Source organism: Bombina bombina, chromosome 7 (assembly GCF_027579735.1).
Source record: "Bombina bombina isolate aBomBom1 chromosome 7, aBomBom1.pri, whole genome shotgun sequence".
NCBI classification, from domain to species: Eukaryota; Metazoa; Chordata; class Amphibia; order Anura; family Bombinatoridae; genus Bombina; species Bombina bombina.
In genome coordinates, this window is record NC_069505.1 from 170652326 (window position 1) to 170679338 (window position 27013).

General features: G+C 39.6%; 1 protein-coding gene across 2 annotated transcripts in view; it reads left to right on the forward strand.

Annotated features, from left to right (window-relative positions):
- Positions 1 to 756: 756 nt before the first annotated feature.
- EIF3M (eukaryotic translation initiation factor 3 subunit M) overlaps positions 757 to 27013 on the forward strand; it is a 62477-nt gene continuing 36220 nt past the window's right edge. Inside the window, exons 1-7 of one of the 2 annotated variants that reach the window (XM_053720403.1) lie at positions 757 to 867; positions 7387 to 7519; positions 8736 to 8874; positions 9759 to 9882; positions 12265 to 12359; positions 13398 to 13463; positions 22213 to 22296. In XM_053720403.1, the coding sequence (XP_053576378.1) occupies positions 826 to 867; positions 7387 to 7519; positions 8736 to 8874; positions 9759 to 9882; positions 12265 to 12359; positions 13398 to 13463; positions 22213 to 22296 (683 nt within the window). In that variant the 5' untranslated portion in view covers positions 757 to 825. The remainder of the gene's footprint in view (positions 868 to 7386; positions 7520 to 8735; positions 8875 to 9758; positions 9883 to 12264; positions 12360 to 13397; positions 13464 to 22212; positions 22297 to 27013) is intronic. The other variant, XM_053720404.1, reaches the window with a different exon arrangement.

Genomic DNA, 27013 nt, shown 5'->3' on the forward strand with positions numbered 1-27013 from the left:
ATCTTGGAGGGAGCTACAGAATTTTTTTTTATTAAAATAAATTAAAAATAGAAAACTGGGTACTGGCAGACAGCTGCCAGTACCTAAGATGGAGGGAATTGGTTAGAAGGGGGAGGGTTAGAGAGCTTTTCTTGGGGGATCAGAAATATATAAATAAATGTATATATTAAAATAAAAGTATTATATTTTCATACTGGCAGAATTGAGATGACCATTGGGGGGTGGGGGAGGGAAGAGAGCTGTTTGAGAGGGATGAGAGGGTGGGAAGTAGTTTTGACAAGTAAATAAAAAAAAGACTATTTCTGTTTAACTGGAGTGATGGCAAAAATGCTAAAAATGCTCTGGTCTTTTGGGAAGTTTTAGTTTAAAATGCCAGATCCATAAGGGGTAAAAAAAAAATGGATATTGAAGTGTCCAGTACTTTTGCATATATTTTACTGAACATCCTGGCAACCATACATGCGTATGAGGTAACGTATTCCTGTTTTACTTCTTCGGATGATTTGAAAGGGGTTTACGTCAGATTTGACAGTACGCTTGAATTTGAAGTGACGTTAGAGAGCCAATTATAACCCCGCTTAAAAAAAAGTTTCCCAAAAAAAAAAAATATTATTAGATTATACGAGTTTACATTTAACGGTTTCTATTAAAATAACACCCCCTTCAGACAGTGCAACCAGACGTTCGTGAAAAACTTAGTAGAGCTAATATATCACGTGATCTCCCGTGTCACATGACGTCAGATCATGACCCGGAAGTACTTACCGGCTCTCTCTTCTTTTCCGGCGCAGCGCGGCGCGTGTGGTTTTCAGGGTTTTTGTCGCCATGAGTGTCCCGGCATTTATTGACGTAACGGAGGAGGACCAGGTGAGAATGTCTCCTTGGCGACAGTGTAGAAGAGTCGTAATAGAGTCGGTGCCTACGTATAGACCGGATGACAAAAGCTATAGGTGCCTGTAACTTATTAGCTGCTACACATTGCACCGCAGCTTGTAATCTACTGTACCTGCAATCATTTAAGTTCTCTCCAGTAACCAATGTGTTAAAAGTACGTTTCTAGGGGCAATTAAATCACTTCCAACAATGTGCCCAGCCCAGCCATATGCTTACTGGTCATATAGTGGGGGTAGGTGTAAGTAAGTGAATGAAAACGTCATTTGTATATGTATCTGGTTCATTAGGTATGTCACTGCAATATTACAGGGAGACGATACTAAATAAAGTCAGACAGACACAATAACTTGATGAATCCATCTCTAGCCTTGAGTCATCAAAGGCGTGGTTTGTCTTAAAGGGTCAATAAACATACACTTTCATTATTCGGATAGCAAATGCATTTTTAAGCCACTTTCTAGTCTACTTCTGTTATCTAATTTGCTGAAAAGCATTCCTAGGTATGCTAGGAGCAGCAGCGCACAACTAGGATCTAGCTGCTGATCTGTGCCTGCACATGGCTCTTGTCATGGGTTCACCTGGAGTTCTGCTACTTCTGCATTGCTGCAATAAAGAATAGCAAGATAATTAAAGTGAAGGTAAAGTTTTACAAATATGTATACTCTAATAAGTTACTCATAGTCTAAATAACTTAGTCGCTAACTAATTTTCCCCAAAGGATTATATAAATATATAATAAATGAATTTTATTTTTCCCTACCGTTTGGTCCCTGACTCCTGCCAACAGCCATTTCCTTGTTTTACTGTGTCGATGGCATAGAGAACCAACAATGCGTATTCACGAGTATCCCTCGCACTGCGCATGCGCATATGTGTTAACACATTCACAAATCCCCAGCCACTTGTCTCTAAATTCCCCGGGCTTATAATTGTTAGCCGCTTTCCCCTTAGCTCACTGCGGCTCCTACTTTTATTTTTAATTCACTTGTTGCCTCTCCGTGCCCTCGGCATAGTGCTGAGCAGCTGTCAGCGTGTATTTCTGAGGTCAGCTCAGAGGCTCTGCAACCGCACAGACTTCTGGGGCATGAAGTCCAAAAGATGAGTAACGCATGCGCATACCATATGAGGCGGATGACGTTATTTGACGGCCGCCTAACGGCCAGCATTTCAATAGGCTTGCAAAAAAACGTGACCATAGGGGAAAAAATATATATTTTACAGGTTGAATTTCAATAGCAAAAAATTGTGATTAAAAACGGCAATAACTTGATTTATAATGAAGATGTAAAAAATTGATGAATGAAACTCATATTAAATGTGGGTGATAAGTGTTAGTATATTGTGAGATATACTTAACTTTACCTTCACTTTAAGTAAATTTGATGATAGAAGTAAATTGGAAAGTTGTTTAAAAAGTTGTTTAAAATTGTGCTGTTTGAATTCTGAAAGAAAACAATTTGGGTCTTGTGTCCCTTTAAAAGGATACTAACCCAATTTTTTTCTTTACTGAATCAGATAGAGCATGTCATTTTAAGCAACTTTCTAATTTACTCCTAATATCAAATTTTCTTCATTCTCATGCTATCTTTATTTGAAAAAGCAGGAATGTAAACTTAAGAGCCAGCCCATTTTTGGTTCAGCGCCTTGGTGTAGTGCTTTCTGATTAGTGGCTAAATGTAGCAAACCAATCAGCAAGCTCTACCCAGGTGCTGAACCAAAAATGGCCCGGCTGCTTACATTACATTCCTGCATTTTCAACTTTAAATAGCAAGAGAACGAAGAAAAATTGATAATAGGAGCAAATTAGAAAGTTCCTTTAAATTGCATGTTCTATCTGAATCATGAAAGAAAATATTTGGGTTTAATATCCCTTTAAGTGGGTGTGCTTGTGAAAAATGAGTGAGTGCATGTTTGTATTCTATATATTTATAAACATAAATTACATTCAGAAAATGTGTATGTCACATATTCTATATGGGGTACAGAAGGACTTTTACCATTTTTACGCTATGAGGTATTCATGAAGTAGCTAATTTACAGTTGGGCAACCCAGCAACATTTAAATTGGCATTATAATGATATTTGAAATACATAGCAAAATATTGCATTTCAAATACCATTAGAACGATTTTGTAATATGTGTGCCAATTTTTTTTTTAACACAACATCTATGCAGAACGTTGTAAAAGCTCTGTTATGTGATATTGGTTGCTAGTACACTTTAAAGTAAGAGCGGGCAACAATGAGTCTGATGCTGTCGATTTTAAAATTTACCACACTTAAATGTGGGAGAAGACTCTTGAGTTGTATTTCCTTACTGTCTGGTTTGTAGAGATAAGGATAAGCACTCTAGTTTCTTTCACTTGATTTTGGTGTTGTACTGTTGTTGACCTCGGCTGATTAAAAAATAGGACCAATATGCAGTATAAATGGTAAAATATGTTTTAAACTTTGCAATTATCTATTACTATTCCAGGAACACTTACATATTTTGATTTATCATCCTTGCTGAATGCTGGAAGTACATTTTAAACGGTTAGACAAATGTATTGAAGTCTACATAACATATTTGTACTTGCTGCATATTTGTTCACATAGCAACAAAGATATTTACTACAAAATGTTATTGAGACTTCTAGATTCCATGCACAATATACTTGTTTGATACGCTGTAACATGATTTGACAATTTCCAAAAGCTGGGGAATGCTGTGGTTAATAAAATTTCACTTTTTACCTTTTTGCTGCTCTAATTTCTTAAAAAAAAAAAAAAAATCATGGCACAAATTTGAAATACATGGGATGCCCATGATTTTAATATATAACATTTGTTGGGAAAAAAAAATAAGGTGCTTAATTAAAGGCACAATAAAATAAGGTGCTTAATTAAAGGCACAATAAAATCAAAGTGAAATATTCATGAATCAGAGCTTTCAAATGTACTTCTAGTATCTAATTTGTGGTGTTCTCTTTGTATCCATTGTTGAAAAGCATACTTAGGTAGGTGCAGGAACCGTAGTGTACTGCTGGGAGATAGCTGCTGATTGGTGGCTGCATATATATGGCTCTTGTCATTGACTCCTCTGTGTTCAGCTAGCACCCAGTAATGCATTGCTTTTTCTTCAACAATTGATACCCATAAAATGTAGCGCATTGGATAATATAAATAAATTGGAAAGTTGTTTTAAATTGTTTGGTCTAACCAAATTATCAAAGAAAATATTTGGGTTTTATGTCTTTATTAAAATAATACCATTATATAAACAAAACGGTAGAACTAAGAGAAATACAGACAGGCATATTTTGGCCTAAGTCAACTAGGACTTTAAATATCGATATATACACTATATGGCCAGTAGTATGTGGACACCTGACCAGCACACCTATACCAACTTGTTGGATATCCTGTTCCAAAACCCATAACAGCCACCTCCTTTCCTGGCAAGGCTTTCCACAAGAGTTTGCAGTGCGTCTGACAGAAAAGAGTTTGTGAGGTCTGGCTCTCAGCATTTCAATTCTTGCCAAAGGTGTTAAAGGGATAGTAAAGTCATAAATAGACATTCAATATTTAGACAGAACCTACAATTTTAAACAACTTTCCAATTCACTTCTATTATTTGATTTCCTTCTCTTGTTATACTTTGCTGAGAGGTTTATCTAGGCAAGCTTAGGAATACACACACACTCACACAAAATTGAGTACACCCCTCACATTTTTGTAAATATTTTATTATATCTTTTCATGTGACAACACTGAACAAATGACACTTTGCTACAATGTAAAGTAGTGAGTGTACAGCCTGTATAACAGTGTACATGTGCTGCCCCCTCAAAATAACTCAACACACAGCCATTAATGTCTAAACCGTTGGCAACAAAAGTAAATACACCCCTAAGTGTAACTGTCCAAATTGGGCCCAAAGTGTCTATTTTATGTGGCCACAATTATTTTCCAGCACTACCTTAACCCTCTTGGGCATGGTGTTCACCAGAGCTTCACAGGTTGCCACTGAAATCCTTTTCCACTCCTCCATGACAACATCACAGACTTGGTGTATGTTAGAGACCTTGCGCTCACCCACCTTCCATATGAGGATGCTTAATAGGATTTAGGTTTGGAGACATGCTTGGCCAGTCCATCACCTTTACCCTCAGCTTCTTTAGCAAGGCAGTGGTAGTCTTGGAGGTGTGTTTGGGGTCGTTATCATGTTAGAATACTGCCTACGGCCCAGTCTCCGAAGGTAGGGGATTATGCTGTGCTTCAGTATGTCACAGTACATGTTGGCATTCACGGTTCCCTCAATGAACTGTAGCTCCCCAGTGCCGGCAGCACTCATGCAGGCCCAGACCCTGACACTCCCACCACCATGCTTGACTGTAGGTAAGACACACTTGTCTTTGTACTCCTCACCTGGTTGCTGCCACGCAAGCTTGACACCATCTGAACCAAATAAGTTTTATCTTGGTCTCATCGGACCACAGGTCATGGTTCCAGTAATCCATGTCCTTAGTCTGCTTGTCTTTAGCAAACTATTTACAGGCTTTCTTGTGCATCATTTTTAGAAGAGGCTTCCTTCTGCGACGACAGCCACGCAGATCAATTTGATGCAGTGTGCGGCGTATGGCCTGAGCACTGACAGGCTGACCCCCCCACCCCTTCAACCTCTGTAGCAATGCTGACAGCACTCATACGTCTATTTCCCAAAAGAAGCCTCTGGCTATGACGCTGAGCACATGCACTCAACTTCTTTGGCGAGGCCTGTCCTGAGTGGAACCTGTCCTGTGAAACCGCTGTATGATCTTGCCCACCGTGCTGCAGCTCAGTTTCAGGGTCTTGTCAATCTTTATGTAGAGCAACAATTCTTTTTTTTTTTTTTTTTTTTTTAGATTGTCCAGAGAGTTCTTTACCATGAGGGGCCATGTTGAACTTCCAGTGACCAGTATGAGAGAGTGTGCGAGCGATAACACCAAATTTAACACACCTGCTCCTCATTCACACCTGAGACCTTGTAACACTAACGAGTCACATGACACTGGGGAGGGAAAATGGCTAATTGTGCCCAATTTGTACATTTCCACTTAGGGGTGTACTCACTTTTGTTGCCAACGGTTTAGACATTAATGGCTGTGTGTTGTTATTTTGAGGGGACAGCAAATTTACACTGTTATACAGGCTGTACACTCACTACTTTACATTGTAGCAAAGTGTCATTTCTTCAGTGTTGTCACATGAAAAGATATAATAAAATATTTACAAAAATGTGAGGGGTCTACGCACTGTTGGGAGATAGTGTGTGTGTGTGTGTGTATGTATATATATATATATACATTCTATCATTTGCTCACACCATGGGGCTGATTTATTAAGATGCGGGTGGACATGATTCACTGTAGAGGATCATGTCTGCCCGACATTGCTAAATGCAAACAGCATGCGCTGTCAGCATTTAACATAGCACAAGCATTTCTAGTGAAATGCTTGTGCAATGCCATCCCCTGCAGATTTGCAGCCAATCGGGATGATTGCTGTCCACCGCCTCAGAGGTGGCAGATAAGTTAAGGAGCAGCTGTCTTAAGACCGCTGCTTCTTAACTTATGTTTCCGGTGAGCCTGACGGCTCACATGGAAACTGCTGCATTCGCAGTATGTTAAATCGGCCCCCATGTGTTCAGTCAGAAACCAGTAGTGGAATGTTGATCATTCAACAAATGATACCAAGAGAATTAAACAAAATTATATAATAGAAGTAAATTAGAAAGTTGTTTAAAAATGGTATTCTCTGAGTCATGAAAGAGAATTTTTGGGTCTCATGCCCCTTTAAGTGGGGTTGAAGAAAGTCGGGGCTCTTTGCCGGCCGCTTGAGTTGCTCCACGCTAAACTCATCAAGCCATGTGTTCATGGACCTCACTTAGGGCACGGTTATGCTGTAACAGGATAGGACCTTTCCGAAACTTGTTACAAAATTGAAAGCACCCATCATACTGCCATATAGTGAAGTGTGATTCATCATTCCAGAGAGCACATTTTCCCTGCTGCAGGGACCAGCGGCAGCTTTCTTGATTCCATTCCAGCCAACGCTTGGCATTGCATATATTGATATAAGGCTTATGTATGGCTGCTCGGCCATGGAAACCCATATCATGAAGCTCCCAATGCACAGTTCTTGTGCTGATGTTGTTTTCAGGGACAGTTTTTACACACTTCAGCACTCATTGGCCCCACTTTGTGCGGTTTACCTCTTATTTGCTGGCATGATGTGAAGTGGAAGCATCTAGGAGCAACAATAGGTGGCAAAGGTATCATCCTTTAGAGTTATTGAGCTCTTCAGTGCGACCCATTGTTTGTCTATGGATATCTCATGGCTATTTGTTGTATTCTGTGCACCTGTTAGCAGTGTGTGTGGCTATAACACCTAAACTTAATAATTAGGCTATTCATATACTTTTGGTCATATAGTGTGTGTTTATAATTTTTTTCTTTTCTCCTCAATTAGGCTGCAGAACTGCGGGCCTACCTGAAGTCTAAAGGTGCTGAAATCTCAGAAGAGAACTCAGAGGGTGGACTGCATATAGATTTGGCTCAAATTATTGAAGCATCTGATGTCTGTCTGAAGGAAGATGATAAAGGTTGGTTCTTTCCGTTTATACCTACATTTTTTTTATATATTTTGATATTCCCCTTCAGCTTCCTGATGGTCCATTTCATGTGTTAAAGTGTTCTTGTGCAAACCAAAATTCAGCGTTCAGCTTGATGAACAAAGTATATGTAGAATGTAAGCTCACAAATCCATATTTTCTTTTAATCTACCTATTAGCCAATAGCCGTGCGGGAAATCCGGATAAGTGCCGTAGCCTGATTTCCCGCTATTGGCTAATAGGTGGAAAGTCACCTCTCAACCAAATAGCGTTTTGCCGTGGGCTGCCTTAGCAGCTCAGTGCAGTGAATGCTGCAAAGAAATAAAGGAGCTTTCAGCATAAAGTATTTTATACTTCATGAATGAAAGTCCCCTTTATTTGTTCCAATGGAAAATACTTTACATAATTAAACATCATTGATTTCAGTGACCTCCCCAGGACCCGGCTGATTTTACTGACCACCAGACTACAATTTTAGCCAATATTAAAGGGACACTCATGTCAAAATTAAACTTTCATGATTCAGAGCAGCAATTTTAATCATCCTTTCCAATTTACTTCCATTAACAACATTTGCACAGTCTTTTTATATTTACACTTTTTGAGTCACCAGCTCCTACTGAGCATGTGCAAGAATTGACAGAATATGTATATGCATTTGTGATTGGCTGATGGCTGTCACATGATACAGGGTGAGTGGAAATAGACATAAGTTTAAAATTTGTTAGAAAAAAAATCTACTCCTCTTTGAATTTCAGATTAAAGTGCTATTAAATTGTCTTTTGTTATGTATTTGTTTATGCAAATCTACTGTATTTACTGGTCCTTAAAGCTAAAATGATCTAATATTAAAAATGGTTAATTTGTATTGCACAGATTATCATTAAATACATTTTGTTAAATTATGCAATTCATTTGTGCTTTACATAGCAAAAAATTATATAATAGGAAATATTACACTGCCCCCACCAGGCTAATGCCACCCGGCAGGCAAAATTTTCTGCAGAGAGCACTGGATTTAATAATTTGTGCACAAACCATTGAAAAATAAATTTGTAAATTTTACAATAATATCGGTTTAAATTTTACCTGGGGTAGATAGATGGTTTATAGATGATAAACCTGTATTAATATCAACAAACATGGGTCTAAGTGAAATGACCGTTTTGTAATGTCACACACTTCAAACTAATCTTGACTTCCCCAGATGTTGAGAGCATCATGAATAGTGTGGTCTCCCTTCTTTTGATCTTGGAACCTGATAAGCAGGAAGCATTAATTGAGAGCCTGTGTGAGAAACTGGTGAAGTTCCGGGAGGGTGAAAGACCATCATTAAGGCTTCAGCTGTAAGTATTTTATACTGAATGCTATAATATCTCCTGATTGTATTAAGATGGTTTTTGCCTATATATAGATGTGGTATGTAGCCACACTAAATCATTGTTAATCTGAAAATAATACAATCAGTAAATGTACCATAGACAAATACATTGTAGAGCCTTTGGTTTGTTTAAGTCTTTATCTTTGGCAGGTATGATCACAAAAGTGTAAATAGATCACTTTTTGATACAGCCTTAAAGTAACATTCCAACTAAAATTGCAATACACATGGATGCATTTCAGTTTTGAATAGAATCATCTATGTAATATTCATGTGTTGGCAAAAATGCTTGTAATAAAAGCTATAGCAGTTTGAATGTGTTTTTAAGTATGCCCCTTGTTTCCAGCATTCTAAACCCAGCACTTGTTTAGAGAGCCTAAGGTGCTTGTACCATCTGGTAATGACTGAATTTATTAATTGCTGACATCATACAAGCCCCACTGGCACTCTAAGTATCTGCAGTATTTATTTAAAATGCTGGTGCACTGAGAATATCTAGTTATGCTTCACGTGCACGTGTAGAGAAAAATGTTAACACTAAAGCAGTGATAACTTTTACTAGAAGCATTTTTGCTAATACATGTATGTTTCTATTCAAAGATGTAATTCATCTATGTGCATTTAAATTTTGCCCTGAATGCCCCTCTAATTTAAACTCATTGTTATAGAACATGAGTCAAAACCATAGATAATATAATGGAATTCATTATATATATTTTTTACTATGACTTCAGTATTGATATAGTGCTTGTCAGCTAAATATGTAGAAACTGATGTACAGTATGTTGGTAATAATATTGTTATGTAACCAATTTTGACAAGTACTTTTCTCTGATATATTTGTATTAGGTTAAGTAACCTTTTCCATGGCATGGATAAGACCGCCCCTGTTAGGTACACTGTATACTGCGCCCTCATCAAAGTAGCAGCTACATGTGGAGGAATCGTTTACATTCCTACTGATCTCGATCAGGTTCGTAAATTGCCTTTATTCCGCACCTGGAGTATGCCACCTAGCTTTTGACTATCCATATAAACTTTAACCCATTGTGACATATATGTCATGCGCTACTTTGTTAATCGTACCGCGCAGCGTATATATACGTCGGAGCTGCAGGAAGCTCCAGCAGTCTTGGCTGTTAAGTTGCAGCCGAGAGCTAGAGTTCCTGAGCTCATGGCATCTGCCTGTGTATGGAAACGGATTGCAAACAGCGCTCCTGTTCCATATAAAGGCAGATGCCAGATCGTTAGCTGGTGACATACTGTGGGGGGATCCCTAACTAATGATCTCGGGAGGTGGGGGGAAAAGACTACTCTACACTACAGAAAATAAAAAAATAAATAAAAATTATGTATATATTGCACAAATTAGGAGGAAAAAAAAGCCTTACACATTTTCATATTGGCAGACTTTCTGTCAGTATCTACAATGGTGGGGTGTGAGGGAGGGAAGAGAGCTGTTTGGGAGGGATCAAGGGTTGTCAGGTGGAAGGGTTATCTCTACACTAAAACTAAATTTAACCTTACAATGTACCTGATAACCCTTTCACTGCTGGGAATAATAGAAGTGTGATGCGCAGCTGCAATTGGAGGCATTCTAATTGCCAAAAAGCAGTGGCTATATATTATTCTCCACCCTCACTAAAATGCTACACTTAGAGTTACTGGTGACCTATATTTTTCAACAGTTATGCAAGTTAAATCATTGCTAACCCACGAGCAGTGCTTGAAAGCTGATGCACAGGGCATATGTCCTGTGAACAGTAAAAGCAACTTTTTGCTAATACACATGTATTACAAAAATGCTTCTATTCATACTTCTTGTTTTGCTTGTCAGATCTGTCATATCTACTGAGAGCAGAACTATTTTTATGCATATATTTTTTTATTATTTTTTTTTAAAATTGAAAGTTAAAAAAAGTCCTCTTTTAATGTTAATATGCCATTGACTTATCCAGGTGTTGCCATCTTTGATATCCTAATTCTGAATATTAATTATTCAGAAATGCATAAAAACCTAATTGTGGAGGATCCTGATAAATGGGTGCAGTGTATAGTATTGGTTCCTCATCCAGTGTGCCCTGATATCATCTGTCTGTACTATAAGCTGGAGACCTATTGAGGACTCACAAAATTAACTTTCATCATTGGCAAATAATGTTTGCACTGTTACTGAAATACATGTGCAGTTCACGTAATGTTTGGTGAGATTAATTCATGGAGCCGTTTTCTCGCTTTGATGTTTGCCATGGTTGAAACTAGATGAGCATTTTGAATACATATTCTTGAAATCTATGTAAAATATAAAAAATACAGCTTGTTGTGTTTGAGTAACACAATAAAGTCCTTGTACTCACAACATTTTCTTAATAGAGAGACTATTTTTCCATAGAGGTGAGCTGTGATAAAACCAGCCAAGCCCTTGCCTTATGGTAAGTTAAAAAAGTAAACGTTTACAATAAGGCAAGGGCTTATGGTAGCCTGTAATGGATTATGCCTATAGTGAACCAAGGGTTGTAAACACCAAGACATAAGGTGGGACACCATTTGTGTATTGTCTATGGGGGTAGGACAGGCATACACCCTTATCTCCAGTCCTCAGGGATGTCCTGTTGCCAAGAGAAGTCTGTCTCTAAGGAGAGGGTCTGGCAACAATGGAGTTCATAATTGGCTCATAATGGCTCCCTGAGGTGTTTTACACACACAGTAGTAATGGACTTGGCTATTGGGACTAAAATAAGCAAATCCCTTTAACTAGCTGTGCTGAACAAGACTGTGTGTGGAGTCAGAGCAGAGGAAACAAAGTCTTGTGATTGCTCTGCAAAAGTACCCTGGCTGTAGCCCCTCCTACTACGCCAGCAGCTGATCCGTGCTCCCGGATAACACATGGACAATTAAGAGACTGTAAGTTTAGTTTGTTTAATTTCTTTTTGTTTTATACTTGTAATTGTGTTCCCTGTATTGTTACTTTTTCTATTAAATGCCAATTTAATAACTCTTCTTGGCAGTTTGATTGTGTACTCGCGTGATTAGAGACTGTGTATATTTGTTTTGTTTTTTTAACCAGTGGGTTTTATTTTTAAATTAAATATAATTGGGGCAGGTACATGCGAAGGCGTCAGTCACATGAGCACTAAAAAGGACTCATGTTTGATACTGAAATTTAAGTTTCTCTCACAAAATTGTTATTAACTCATACTAAAGGTATAGTACCTTAACACAAAATTATGTTAAAGGAATTTTACAAAGCAGCCTTTTTGTGCGGAGGTCATCAGTTTACACATCAGTTAGCATTCTGTATTTTAGAACGTTTTCTGTAATTTCTTTTCCATCATATTTTGTGCAATCTTTTCAGGTTCGAAAATGGATTTCAGACTGGAACCTCAGCACAGAAAAGAAGCATGTTCTCCTCCGTCTGCTTTATGAAGCACTTGTTGACTGCAAAAAAAGGTGCTTTTTCTTACTGTTACTGCAAAAAAGGGTGTTTTTTCGTACTGTTACTGCCTTTTCTCTGCTAGAGCACTCTTAAATTAGCATATATTCTAGAGCACTGGGCCTCCCTAACAGGACAGATTTTAAGGATATCTGACCTGGAGCACAGGTGAAATAATCAGATGATTACCTGCTCTCACCCAAGGTAATCCTGAAAATATGGCCTGTTAGGGAGGGCTGAGAACAGGTTTGAAACCCAGTGTTTTAGAGGTAGCGGAAGTGCTAACATTCAGTTAACATGAATAGTTTTAAAGGGACGTGAAACCAATTTTTTTTTTTTTGTTTTTCATGATTTAGAGTGTACCGTTGTAAACCACTTTTCTAATAACTTCTATTTTTAATTTGCTTTGTTCTCTTGGTATCCTGTGTTGAAAAGCATACCGAAGGTAAGCATAGGAGCAGCTGATTGGCAGCTGCACCTATATGCCTCTTGTCATTGGCTCACCCAGTGTGTTCATCTAGCTCCCAGTAATGCATGGTTGCTGCTTCAACAAAAATTCCAAGAGAATGAAGCAAATTTGATAATGGAAGCAAATTGGAAATTTTGTTTAAAATTATATATTCCATCTGAATTATGAAAGAACAATTTTTTTTTTTTATTTTTTTTCATCTTTAAGCTCGTCAACAGTTGTAATGAACTGCAAAGTGACATAAACCTTAAATCGTTTCTGCAACATACTGTTTCACTGTTTGTCCCTTTAAAGATACATTGTGAATATTATTTTTTTTTTTATTGTTGCTTGTGGCTGGAATGAAACAGAACCTACATATACATTGATTTACTGGGAATGTATCTTCTGTGAAAGGCGTGGGCAACAACGTCTAGAACAAGTCACTGAGTTGTATTCCCAATTGTGAATTTATCTGTAGCGATCAGTTTCTTCATTAAACAGAATTCAATTTAAAAAAAAAAAAAATACAGCTTCCCATAACACGTATAGTGCTTTTGTTTTGTTTGTAGCACAAATATTTTTCTTTTGTAATATTTCCTCAAAGATTTAACACTGCACCAGAACCCATCAACCTCCAGATACAAGATACCAGCAACGGCCTGCAGACATGGTATATGCAACATTTATACACCTGTGCAAAGTAAAAGCTATCACTGAAATACAGACACTTTTTTTATTTTTACTTGAAGTATTATTGGTAATACATAGGTAATGCAAAAAAAACTGCTAACATTTAAATGCAATCACGACTTACGTCCCTTTTTAAGAGAAGGAAGTTTTTTTCTTAAAGGTTCATGATACCCAAATGTTGAAATACTTGAAACTGATGCAGCATAGCTGTAAAAGCTGACTAGAAAATATCACCTGACATCTCTTCGTGAACACTCATATTATTTCCCTATTCAGTTTAAGGAACTTTACCATGAAATCTCATTAGTTAAGTCAAATCTCATAAGATCACAGTAAAAGAGTTCATGATCTCAGCACTGTTAATGCTGATTGGCTGCTGTTCATTTCTTTATTTTTTATTTTTACCTGCTGCTGGGCAGCAGCTGAGTATAACTTTTTACACAGCACTTACTCTGCTGAGCTGAGGAAATTGTGAGGTAAAATATCTTCCTTTTTTACATAGAGATGCTCGGGTGATATTTTCCTGTCCGCTTTTTAGTTATACTGCATCAGTTTCAAGTGATTTAGTATATGGGTATTATGTCCCTTTAAATGCAAATTTTAATTTTAACTAAAGGGTAAGAGATTTTGCATAAGTCATTTTGTATAAATAAGGATATGTTTAAAAGGCTATAAATACCACACTTGTGTATACAAGAGGTAAATTGTGAAACTGCAATCGCCACTTGCGATGTTTCACCATGTGATTTAAACAATTTAAGGTTTATGCCCCTTCATAGTAATCGGGATAATCCTTTTCTAATGTTAATATTTGTTCTAGTTAGTCTTTCTTTTACAAGATATGACGAGTCCACGGATTTCATCCTTACTTATGGGATATCGCCTCCTGGTCAGCAGGAGGAGGCAAAGAGCACCACTGCAGAGCTGTATATATATATATATAGCTCCTCCCTTCCCTCCCACTCCAGTCATTCTCTTTGCCTGCGTTAGTGATAGGAAGAGGCAGAGTGAGGTGTTATAGATTCTTCAATCAAGATTTTATTATTTTTTAAGTGGTGCCAAAGTGTGCTACTTTGTTCTGGGGTGTAGCTTAGACCAGATCAGTCTCTTCAGTACAAAAAGAAAAGCATTTGGTGGCTTTAGAGCAATGGGAACTTATGGGGCATTATTCTCACTGCGCCTCCCATACATGGTTTTTGCTACCCTATCTGCAAAAGTGTGAGGGAAGAGAGAGACTCAGTACTTTTTTTGTTATTTCCACAGGCCACTGAGGAGATCTTGAGGGCCTCACAAGCCAGGTGGACTGCCTTACTGCTGGACAGGGTTATCAAGTAAGTGCTGAATTTTTGTTTCTGCAGTATGTACACAGAAATATTTGGCACTATAGATATATATCTATGTTTATGGATACCTGTATCCCTAAGAGGGGGTAAGTTTTTTTTTTTTTTGGGCAGTTACTGCTTGGATGTACGGGGTGGCTCTGTTTTACACTTTCGCCATGCTCCCTGATCCCTTCGGCTTGTGTTACTACAGAAGGCAGCCGTCAGGGCGGGTGAGCCTTTTTTCAGCAGTTTTACATGTCCCTGCTCCTAATGCTTGGCGATACTGCAGGTAACAGCCATAGGGGAGATTTAGGTGAATACAGAAGTATAGCGCTAATAACTGAAGGAGAACTATGCCACTCTAAAACAGTCACCCCAGGACTGTCACAATTAGAACAAGATAGAAGGAATAAGAGGGCCCTAAGAGCTAAGTTCCCACCACACTTAGTCAAATAATAAATAAATACAACAATGTTCAAGTGAATAACTTTACTTCACAATATTAAAATACAATTTATTATAACAATAAAAATATAGAGTCTGATAGAAGGGACGTCTCCCTTAATAAATAAAAAATGAAAAATGGAGAAACTGGATTACCACCTTAAAAACACGTGAAAAATTGCTGGAAAAAAATTGCTTAAAAAATGTATATTTTAGGTGAGCGTTGTTTTATGATTCAGCGAATGTAGGTTACAATGTTAATATCAATCTTAGAGTTTAATCGGTCACAATTTATGTAACAAAGTTCCTTATGTTGGCTGATCAAAAAGTGTTACAGTTCATCAGATAGTTTCAGCATGAAAAAGTTGTAATTCTGTTGTTAATATGACCCCCTAGGAAGTGGTTAAACGATCATATTAAACACCTTAAAGTCAGGTTTTATTTGTACTCACACTTTCTTATCCAAAATGACTTTGGTAACGATCTTTAGGCTCACACTGTTGGAGATTTACACAGGTAAGCGATATCTTCCAATGTTTTTGCACTCTTGCTTGTATCGGCTGAACCCGGTCAGCGTAATTGGAGACTGCTTGTTTACTCCGAACTCCTTGTGCACCAGATAATTCAAGATTCCAAGGGGAGAAATGATGTCCACAGACCCGCAATTGGCGTGGAACACGCGCGGGCTAGAATGTTAAAACTAGGTACCTAGATTTAAAAGTAGAATAAAGTCCTTGGCAGGAAACACAAAGTCGATCTACGCGTTTCATCCGTTAGGGCTTTTTCAAGATCTTGAAAGCCCTATCTAACGGGTGAAACGCGTAGATTGACTTTGTGTTGTTTCCTGCTAAGGACTTTATTCTACTTTTTAAATCTAGGTACCTAGTTTAAACATTCTAGCCCGCGCGTGTTCCACGCTAAGTGCGGGTCTGTGGACATCATTTCTCCCCTTGGAATCTTGAATTATCTGGTGCACAAGGAGTTCGGAGTAAACAAGCAGTCTCCAATTACGCTGACCGGGTTCAGCCGATACAAGCAAGAGTGCAAAAACATTGGAAGATATCGCTTACCTGTGTAAATCTCCAACAGTGTGAGCCTAAAGATCGTTACCAAAGTCATTTTGGATAAGAAAGTGTGAGTACAAATAAAACCTGACTTTAAGGTGTTTAATATGATCGTTTAACCACTTCCTAGGGTGTCATATTAACAACAGAATTACAACTTTTTCATGCTGAAACTATCTGATGAACTGTAACACTTTTTGATCAGCCAACATAAGGAACTTTGTTACATAAATTGTGACTGATTAAACTCTAAGATTGATATTAACATTGTAACCTACATTCGCTGAATCATAAAACAACGCTCACCTAATATATACATTTTTTAAGCAATTTTTTTCAAGCAATTTTTCACGTGTTTTTAAGGTGGTAATCCAGTTTCTTCATTTTTTATTTATTAAGGGAGACGTCCCTTCTATCAGACTCAATATTTTTATTGTTATTAACTTGAACATTGTTGTATTTATTTATTATTTGACTAAGTGTGGTGGGAACTTAACTCTTAGCGCCCTCTTATTCCTTCTATCTTATAGGGGAGATTTAGGTTTGTGCGGCATGACAAGGTACAACATGCGTGCTGCGTGTCCCTTCTTCAGTCAGCGTTTTTTCTAAGTTAAGGGCTGACAGGGAGGTTTTTTATTTTCAGTATGGGTGTTAAGTTGGAAAGTCCCTACTTGCAAGGGCTTATGGTCCTAGATACTGAGAGATTTGCACGACTGCTTGAAAGGGGTATTTTTTGTTTAGTATGCACATTTTCTGGAGGTTTTTTGTTCCCGGCGGCTTACAATGTTAAAGGTTGCAGCCGTCAGGGAGGCTATGCTACTTCAGCTCGAGTTTGTGAGGCTGAATGCATGTTTCTTCTTCCTTCGGGTATAATGCTAAATCAGTAGCCTACAGAAATGTTACGTTCTACGATGTGCATGACTGAATGGATGTTCGGCGCATGTTTGATTCCTACGGCTTACAGAAAGTAACAGCCGATTGGGAGTTTTTATACTATCTTCACATGAGTTGACTTCGCTCCCTATGCCTTCTAATACTAAGTTTAGCAGCTGCACTGGGAGGTTTTTGTTGTCTCTGCATGAGTATGCTTAAACGGGGTATATCACTGCTCCTCACGGCTTTCATTAATAAACTAGTAGCCGATGGGAGGGCTCTTCACTTCGGACTCCTCTTTGGTAGTTTTCAGGGAGAATTTTTATAATGTATGCTGACTGTGTAATTGCACATGCAAGGTTCCCAACGGCTTGTTTTTACTTTGGAGCCTACTGGGAGATTTGTTACTGCTATTTTATGCCCTTGAGGGCTGTTCTCCCGGCGGTTTCATTTTCTTGTACTTGAGCCGCCCAAGAGATTTAGTGACATACGCCCACAATGGGCGGGGCTAAGATCTGCGTCTTGGTTTACGCCCCTTTTTGGACTAGGAAGTTAGTCCTCAGATGTCTTCGCTGTGTATACAGCAGAGAGGTTTTTGTCTAGGCTGGAACATTTTTCTTAGGTGGGATACGCCCATGATGGGCGGGACTACGATCCGCTCCTTTTGTTTAAACACCTTTTGACTTCGGCTGACAATCGCCAGCTGTCTTCTCTGCTTGTTCAGCAGAGAGGCTCTTGGCACTGTTTGGAAGTTATTTTTTAGATGCTTGGTTTAGCAACATCGCAAACAGCTCTACTGTGGGATGCCTTCTTGCTGCGTTAGATTAAAATATGCAGCAGAAAAGTTTGCACAAACACACAGAAATTGAGTGTTCTTTCCTAATTAGGACTGATTATTGTTCCATCCGGTGGCAGACAGACTTCTCTAGGATTGGTTGAAGTCTTGAGTTTTATTACTATGTTTAATACAGTAGTGCATGCTAAGTCAAATATTAACCAGCTCACAGAGCCTGTAATTTAATATTCTCAGATACCAGCTCATATATTTTGATATATCATTTTTAGTCACAGTAATTCACTTTGTTTTGGCAATGAGGGAATTGGAGGTGACTGGATGGTTATGTCTTTATTCTAATGTGGAGTATGCAAGGAATTTTTCTGTTCCACATGTTTTTAGAGAGATTTTTTTTTTTTTTTTTTTCAGGTCCATTCTTGTCTCAGCAGTTACAAGAAGTGTTCTGACATTGTTTAATATTTTAAGCAGGTTTATTAGCTGCACTTGTCTTAAGCACTTGGCATCCTTTTCCAGGGGCCTTGCTTTCTACTGGTCATCGCTGCCCCTTTTTTTTGAGTAAGCGTTGTCGGTTCTCCCTTACTGCAGGAAGCGCAAGGGGAACTATAAGAGTTTTGTGAGTGAGGTTTCTTTCACAACAGCCTTTCCTCCTTCCGAGGTAGAAAATGAGCCGCGCCTTGAGACCCTTATGGGCCCTTAGCCGTGCTTTACAAGTACCCATTACGTACATGCATGTAGTTTAAGTGGTTGCTATTACAGGATATAAGTTACCAACAGAAACTGTCTAGCTCACTTGGAGTCCCAGCCCATTTTTGATCAGGGGTAAACACTCCAAGAAGTTTGCTGCTGTTTCCAAGTCAGCATGGAGGGGTTACTACCGGCTCCGGTCCGGATAGGAAGTGAGGCGTTCTTACCTAGTGTATGAGTCCTCTTTTACATGAGATACTTGGCTCCGTCCCCATACTGGAACAGGGGCGGGGGAGAGGCTTCTTTGCATCTGTTTTTGTATTTCTAGAGAGGAGGGAGCCCTCAGACCTATTTTTGGCTTCCAGAGTATCATCAAGTTTCTCGCAGTTCCATCATTCTGGATGGACACTATCGCACTATCCTTCCATTGATCCAGGAGACTCAATTTCTGACGACATTGGATCTAAAAGATGCATATCTGTTTGTGTCAATCACAGGGTTCTTCACTAGTTCCTGAGATTTACCTTCCTAGACAAACATTTGTTTGTGGCTCGTCCTTTTGGTCTAGCCACGGCTCCCAGAATTTCCTTGAAGATTCTGGGGTCTCTGCTGGCGGTTCTGAGACCGCGTAACATTGCAGTGGCGCCTTATCTGGACGATATTCTGATCCAGGCGTCGTCCTATCTTCTAGCAAAGTCTCATACCGACATGGTTCTATCCTTTCTAAGGACTCACGGGTGGAAGGTGAATCTAGATAAGAGTTCACTAATTCCACAGACAAGGGTTCCTTTCCTGGGAACTTTAATAGACTCTCTATCCATGAAAATGTTTTTGACGGAAGTCAGAAAGTCAAAGATTCTGAATACATGCCGATCCCTTCAGTCCAATCCTCGGCCATCAGTGGCTCAGTGCATGGAGTTAATTGGATTGATGGTGGCTGCAATGGACATCATTCCGTTTGCTCGTTTTCATCAGACCTCTACAAGTGAGCATGCTCAGACAATGGAATGGCGATTTTGCAAATTTGTCTCCTCAAATAGGTCTGGATCAGGAGACAAAGGACTCTCTTCTTTGGTGGTTGTCGCCGGATCATCTGTCCCAAGGGACGTGCTTCCACAGACCCTCATAGGTGATAGTGACAACTGACGCTGGCCTACTAGGATGGGGTGCAGTTTGGAATTCCCTGAAAGCTCAGGGTGTGTGGACTCGGTCAGAGTCTCTACTTCCCATAAATATTCTGGAATTGAGAGCAAAATTCAATGCGTTTTGGGCTTGGCCTCAGTTGGCCTCGGCCAAATTCATCCGATTTCAGTTGGACAACATCACAACTGTGGCTTACATCAATCATCAGGGAGGAACAAGGAGTTCCTTAGCGATGATAGAAGTATCCGAGATAATTCGGTGGGCGGAAGCTCACTCTTGTTATCTGTCAGTAATCTACATCCCAGGAGTGGACAACTGAACTGAAGCGGATTTTTTGAGCAGACAGACGTTTCATCCGGGGGAATGGGAACTCCATCCGGAGGTCTTTGCCAACCTGATTCTCAGATGGGGCAGACCGGAGCTGGATTTTATGGCATCTTGTTAGAATGCCAAGCTCCCGAGATAAGGATCCAGGTCCAGGGATCCTCAGTCCGAACTGATAGATGCCTTGGTCGTTCAACCTAGTTTATGTGTTTCCACCGTTTGCTCTCCTGCCCTGCGTGATTGCTCGAATCAAACAGGAGAGGGCTTCGGTGATTCTCATCGCTCCTGCGTGGCCTTGCAGGACTTGGTATGCCGATCTGGTGGACATGTCCTCTCTGCCACTGTGGAAGCTTCCATTGAGGCAGGACCTTCTCATTCAGGGACCCTTTCATCATCCAAATCTAATTTCTCTGCAGCTGACTGCTTGGAGATTGAACGCTTGATTTTATCTAAGCGAGGGTTTTCTGATTTGGTCATAGATACTTTGATCCAGGCACGTAAGCCTGTTACTAGAAAGATTTACCATAATATATGGCGTAAATATCTTTATTGGTTTGAATCCAAGGGCTACTCATGGAGTAAGATTAGGATTCCTAGGATTTTATCTATTTTGCTACACAAACGTCTGGCAGATATTCTGGATGTTCAATCTGTTTGTCAGGCTCTGACTAGGATCATACCTGTGTTTAGCTCCTCCTTGGAGTTTGAATTCAGTTCTTAAGGTTCTTCAAGGGGTTCCGTTTGAACCTATGCATTCCATAGATATTAAGTTGTTATCTTGGAAAGTTTTTATTTTTGGTTGCTATTTCTTCTGCTCGCAGAGTTTCTGAGCTTTCGGCTCTAAAATGTGATTCTCCTTGCCTTAATTTTCATTCCGATAGGGTAGTGTTACATACCAAACCTGGTTTTCTTCCTAAGGTTGTTTGTTTCCAACAAAAATATTAATCAGAAAATTATTGTTCCTTCATTGTGTCCCAATCCTCCTAAGAAGGAGCGTCTGTTACATAACTTGGACGTGGTCTGTGCCCTGAAGTTTTACTTGCAGGCGACTAAAGAATTTCGTCAATCATCTTCATTTGTTGTTTTTTCTGGAAAACGTAGGGGTCAGTAAGCTACGGCTACTTCCCTTTCTTTTCTTTTTGGCTGAAGAGTATCCTCCGTTTTGCATATGAGACTGCTGGACAGCAGCCTCCTGAAAGAATAACGGCTCATTCTACTTGGGCATTTAAAAATGATGCTTCTGTTGAACAGATTTTCAAGGCTGCAACTTGGTCGTCTCTTCACACTTTTTCCAAATTTGATACTTTTGCCTCGTTTTTGGGAGAAAGGGTCTTCAAGCCGTGGTGCCTTCCGTTTGGGTTCCTGTCTTGTCCCTCCTTTTCATCCGTGTCCTATAGCTTTGGTATTGTATCCTATAAGTAAGGATGAAATCCGTGGACTCGTCATATCTTGTAAAAGAAGAGGAAATTTATGCTTACCTGATAAATTTATTTATTTTAAGATATGACGAGTCCACGGCCCACCCTGTCATTTTCTAAGACAGGTCTTTATTTTTTGTTAAACTTCAGTCACCTCTGCACCTTGGCTTTTCCTTTCTCTTCCTAACTTCGGTCTAATCACTGGAGTGGGAAGGAAGGGAGGAGCTATATATACAGCTCTGCTGTGGTGCTCTTTGCCTCCTCCTGCTTACCAGGAGGCGATATCCCATAAGTAAGGATGAAATCCGTGGACTTGTCATATCGTAAAAGAAATACATTTATCAGGTAAGCATAAATTTCCTTTTCTAAGATAGTTCTATCAATTGATTAAAGGGGGCAGTAAAGTAAAAAAAAAAACTTTTCAATCTTACATTCTCAATTTTGCTTAGTTCTCTTGGTATACATAGTTCCAAACACTGCGGCCATAGACTGTAAAATACATGTGCATGCTCCTAACTAGCATTACTCTTCAAGAACACTAAGCAAATCTGATAATAGAAGTAAATTGGAATGATGTTTAAAATTGTAAAAATTCCTAAGATGAGTTTTAGGTTTACCTTTTATACTGAATATATAAATCTAAATCTGTTTTCCCCAACAGTGACGAAGCTGCTAAAGTGATGGTGGAGCTGTTAGGAAGCTACACTGATGACAACGCATCTCAGGCCCGTTTAGACGCTCACAAGTAAGTGTAATAGACTGTTCTTCCTCTATTAAAGGGACATAAAACGCAAATGTTTTCTTTCATGAATCGGATAAAGAATACAGATTTTAATTAAGTTTTCAATTTACTATTAGCAATGTTCTCATCTTTATTCTTTGTTGAAGAGATCTGGATAGGTAGTGTGCACATGTCTGGAGCACTCTATGACAGGAAATAGTGTTGTCATCTGGTGCTCTTGCTAATGTAAAACATTGTTGCAGAACCTGCTGCCATATAGTGCTGCAGACACGTGCACACTCCTGAGCTTACCTTCTGCTTTTCAACAAAGGATAACCAGAAAATGTGATAATAGAAGTAAATTGCAAAGTTGTTTAAAATTGTAGGTTCTATCTGAATCATGGAGAAAAAAAAAAATGTATGCTAACCTGATAAATTTCTTTCTTTCCGGACATGGAGAGTCCACAACGTCATTCCAATTACTAGTGGGATATTCAACTCCTGGCCAGCAGGAGGCAAAGAGCACCCCAGCAAAGCTGTTAAGTGTAACTTCCCTTAACCATAATCCCCAGTCATTCGGCCGAAGGAAAATGGAAAAAGAAGAAAACGCAAGGATGAAAAAGGTGCCTGAGATTTAATCTAAAATACCTGCCGAATTATAATAAAAAAGAGGGCGGGGTCGTAGACTCTCCATGTCCGGAAAAAAAGAAAACCATTTTACATCATTATGCATCGGCTCAAATGGAGCCTGCTGCAAAACTTTAAGAACTAGATAAGGAATAAAATATGGGAGTTTTTTTCTTAGACCCTTATCTGATCCTCTCAGCACACTCAAAAATATACTGTGATTCTCTCTTAACACGCTTAAAACGGTTTAAAAAGGAAGATATGAGTGGTGCTCTGGTGGGAGCTGGAGAATATGTAATAGAGTGAGACAATTCCAAGTAAGATATATTAAAAAATTGCAATAATTAATAAGCAGATAAAAAAAAATCACCTTAAAATAAAAACAAATATGTAAATCAGATCAAATGAAACAAATAAATATAACTCAAAAATTACCTTAAAAGATGTTGTGGCCACAACGTATAAGCAAACTACCTTAAACCACTACTAAAAAAGTCGGTGTTTTATCTAAAAGGTACTATGTTAAAAAATGTGTTTGAGTCTTATATCAAGGGTTAATAAACACAACCTTATTTATTGTAAGATGTTATACGAACATAAAATCTGTAAATTGAAGTATGAAATTCACACTATTACAATATTTAAAATCAATCCTTCAGACCTAAATTCTGATTTAAATGTTTTATTGCAAACATCAACCTCAAAGCATATATTTCGATCGTTCTAGACACTAGGATTAGGCAAAGGTAGAGAAAGGTGAAGAAAAGCAGTATGTGTGTGTGTAGTACTGACCCGTCAGTTTCAACAGCAAATCCAACACCTAATGCTTCTTACCTCTGATGTGGTATACCAATCGGGTATCTGGAGTCTCGGTTTTGGCTCCAAATTCAAAAGTTGGTAGTAGTGGTTATAGACTTACTCTCTGTTGATTTCAGTGTCTATTTTGACAAGTCTCCTTTCTACGCATTTCGTTAAGTTCTGCCTTTAACAATCTTTTCTTTTTTTTTTTTAAGGAATAGATTAAGGCTCCACTGGAGAGCAACAGTTTTAAACACAGGCCTGATTCTAACCAGAGCCTGAACAAAGGTTTAAACATCTGGTAAGTCTGCCAGACGTTTGTGCAAAAGGATAGATAGGGCAGAAATCTGACCCTTTAGAGTACTGACCGATAAACCCTTCTCCAGGCCATCCTAAAGAAAAGACAAAATCCGGGAAATCCTCACCCAGCTCCAGGACAGATTTGCACTAATAGATATTTTACACCATACTTTATGGTAAATCTTGCGAGTAACAGGTTTGCGAGCCTGGATCATAGTTTCCATGACCGCTTCAGAAAAACCACGTCTAGACAGAACTAGGTGTTCAATCTCCAAGCAGTCAGCTTCAGAGAATCTAGGTTTGGATGGAGGAAAGGACCGTGATTTTTAAGGTCCTTCCTCAGAGGTATCCTCCGGGGAGGTGGAGCCAACATCCTTACCAGATCTGTGAACCAGATCCTGCGAGGCTATGCAGGAGCTATTAGGATTACCAATGCTCTCTCCTGTTTGATATGAGCAATGATTCGTGGAAGGAGAGCAAACGGAGGAAACAGGTGAGCCAGAGAAAACATCCAAGGAATTGCTAGAGCATCTAGCAGAACAGCCTGAGGATCTCTTGACCTTAAACCGTACATTGGAACCTTGGCGTTTTTTGGCAGGACGCCATCAAATCCAACTCTGGAACCCCCCAGCTGAGGGTTATCTGAGAGAACACTTCCGGATGGAGAGCCCAATCCCCGGGATGAAAATCCGCCTCCCTATTGTCAACTCCTGGAATGTGGATGGCAGAAGACAATTGTGAATTTCCGCCCACTGCAGAATGCGAGTCACCTCCTTCATGGCCAAAGAACTCTGAGTTCCTCCCTGGTGGTTGATTTAAGCCACTGAGGTGATGTTGTCCAGATGGAATCTGGATAATTGAGGCCAAGCTGTCAAGGCATTGAAGATTGCTCTCAACTCCAAGATGTTTATGGGAAGAGAAGACTCTTCCCGAGACCACAGGCCCTGAGCCTTCAGAGAACCCCAAACAGCTTCCCGGCGTAACAGGCTGTCGACCGTTGTCACAATAACCCAGGAAGGTCTCAGGAAGCAAGTGCCCCGAGACAGGTGATCCAGAGACATCCACCACAAGAGAGATTCTCTTGTCAGAGGGTCCAGATTTTAACCTCTGCGATAAATCAAAATGGTCTCCGTTCCATTGACTAAGCATGCAGTGTTGCAGTGGACGCAGATGGAACCGAGCAAATAGAATTTTGTCCATGGAAACTACTATCAGACCAATCGCCTCCATGCATTGAGCCACTGATGGGCGAAAAGCAGCATGGAGAGAAAAGCAGGAAACAAGAAGCTTGGATTTTCTGACCTCCGTCAGGAAAATCTTCATGGACAGGGAATCTATTATTGTCCCTAGGAAACACTGTTGTAGATGGAACTAGAGAACTTTCTTCTTAAAGACATGATGAGTCCACGGATCATCTTCATTACTCATGGGATATTCACTTCCTGGTCAGCAGGAAGAGGCAAAGAGCACCACAGCAGAGCTGTTAAATAGCTCCTCCCTTCCCTCCCACTCCAGTCATTCTCTTTGCCTACGTTAGTGATAGGAAGCAGGTAAAGTGAAGTGTTAGTTTAGATTCTTCAATCAAGAGTTTTTTGAGTAGTGCCAGAGTGTGCTACTTTGTTCTGTGGTGTAGCCTAGTCCATATCAGTCTGTACAGTAGAGCTCTGGTGGCTTTAGAGCTATGGGAACTTGGTGGGACCTCCCATTTTCAGTTGCCCCATATCCTTCAGCCTAAGATTATTACTGACTCAGCATTGCTTATCTCTCAGGCCAATGTGAGGGAGAGGACCTCTCAAGCTTGGGAACTGCCCTACTGCCAGGCAGTGTTTGAGGTAAGTGCTGCCTTTTTCTGGGATCTAAGGAGTCTCAGTACTACGGAACATAAGGGGTTAATGGTAAACCTTACTTATGTGGGGACAGTTTCAGACTTTCAGAAAAGAAGTCTTACTTGGGCAGTGATTAGGTGCAGGCACTGGGGCTGGAGTTATGTTGCTAAGTTTATTTTCACTAAAATGGAGGGCTCTGGTGGTTTCACTTTAATTTTTTCCCTGAGAGGAAAGCAAAGACTTGCAGCACGCCCACGAAGGGCGGGACTTCCTGTTTAGTGGAGCCTCTGCTTGTAGCACTATTTCCAAGCAGTTGCAGGTCTTCAGATGTGCAGTACTGGGGTTTATCTGGGCTAGAGCAGCATGTAGAACACTTTTCATGCGCTTTTAACACAGATGCGGTCCTAGTTTGTTTTTTCGGGCAGGTTGCAGTAACGGTTTGTTTCTACAAGGGATCCGGTAGCATTGGTTAAGGTAGGAGCACCTCAGCCGGTTGCTGTGGTGCAGAGGTTTAATTATTGCTTACATTTTCTAACCATTTTGTAACTACAGCAAAATTAGCAGTTTGTCAAGAGAAAGAAAAACCGTTTAAATTTAAAGAGACCGTAACGTTTTTTTGATAATTGTATTGTTATTCCCAGTATTTTTTCTGCTCAATACCAATATTTTATGTGAAAAAATGGAACAAGATGAGTTGCAAGCTGTTACATGTGCTTTATGTCTTGATGCAAATGTGGAACCACCAATCCCTTTCTGTCCTACATGTATTGAAAGGACTGTGAATTTTAGGGATAACATTTTTGCTGAGCCAATCTCCTCTCAGACAGATGTTGTCCAAGAGTCCTCTGATGAGGGTCAATTTCTGCAGCAACTTTCTCCCCAAGTGTCCTAAAAATTATCTCTCACCAGCAGTGCCCTGCACGTCTACTGTAGTTCATTCTGGAATTTCACTACAGGACATAGCTTCTCTTATGTCTACTACTATCTCTGATGCTCTGTCTGCCTTTCCAGTGTTGCAGGGCCATCGCAAGAGAGAGTCCATTTCTGCAGTTAGCAAGGTCTCTGATGCTGTGGTAGCTATCTCAGAAGTCTCTTCTCACAGATCTGAGGAAGAGGTTCCTGCTCTGGCATCTGAAGGAGAAATCTGATTCGGAGGAGGTGTTAACTTTGACCGACTCAGAAGTCGTATC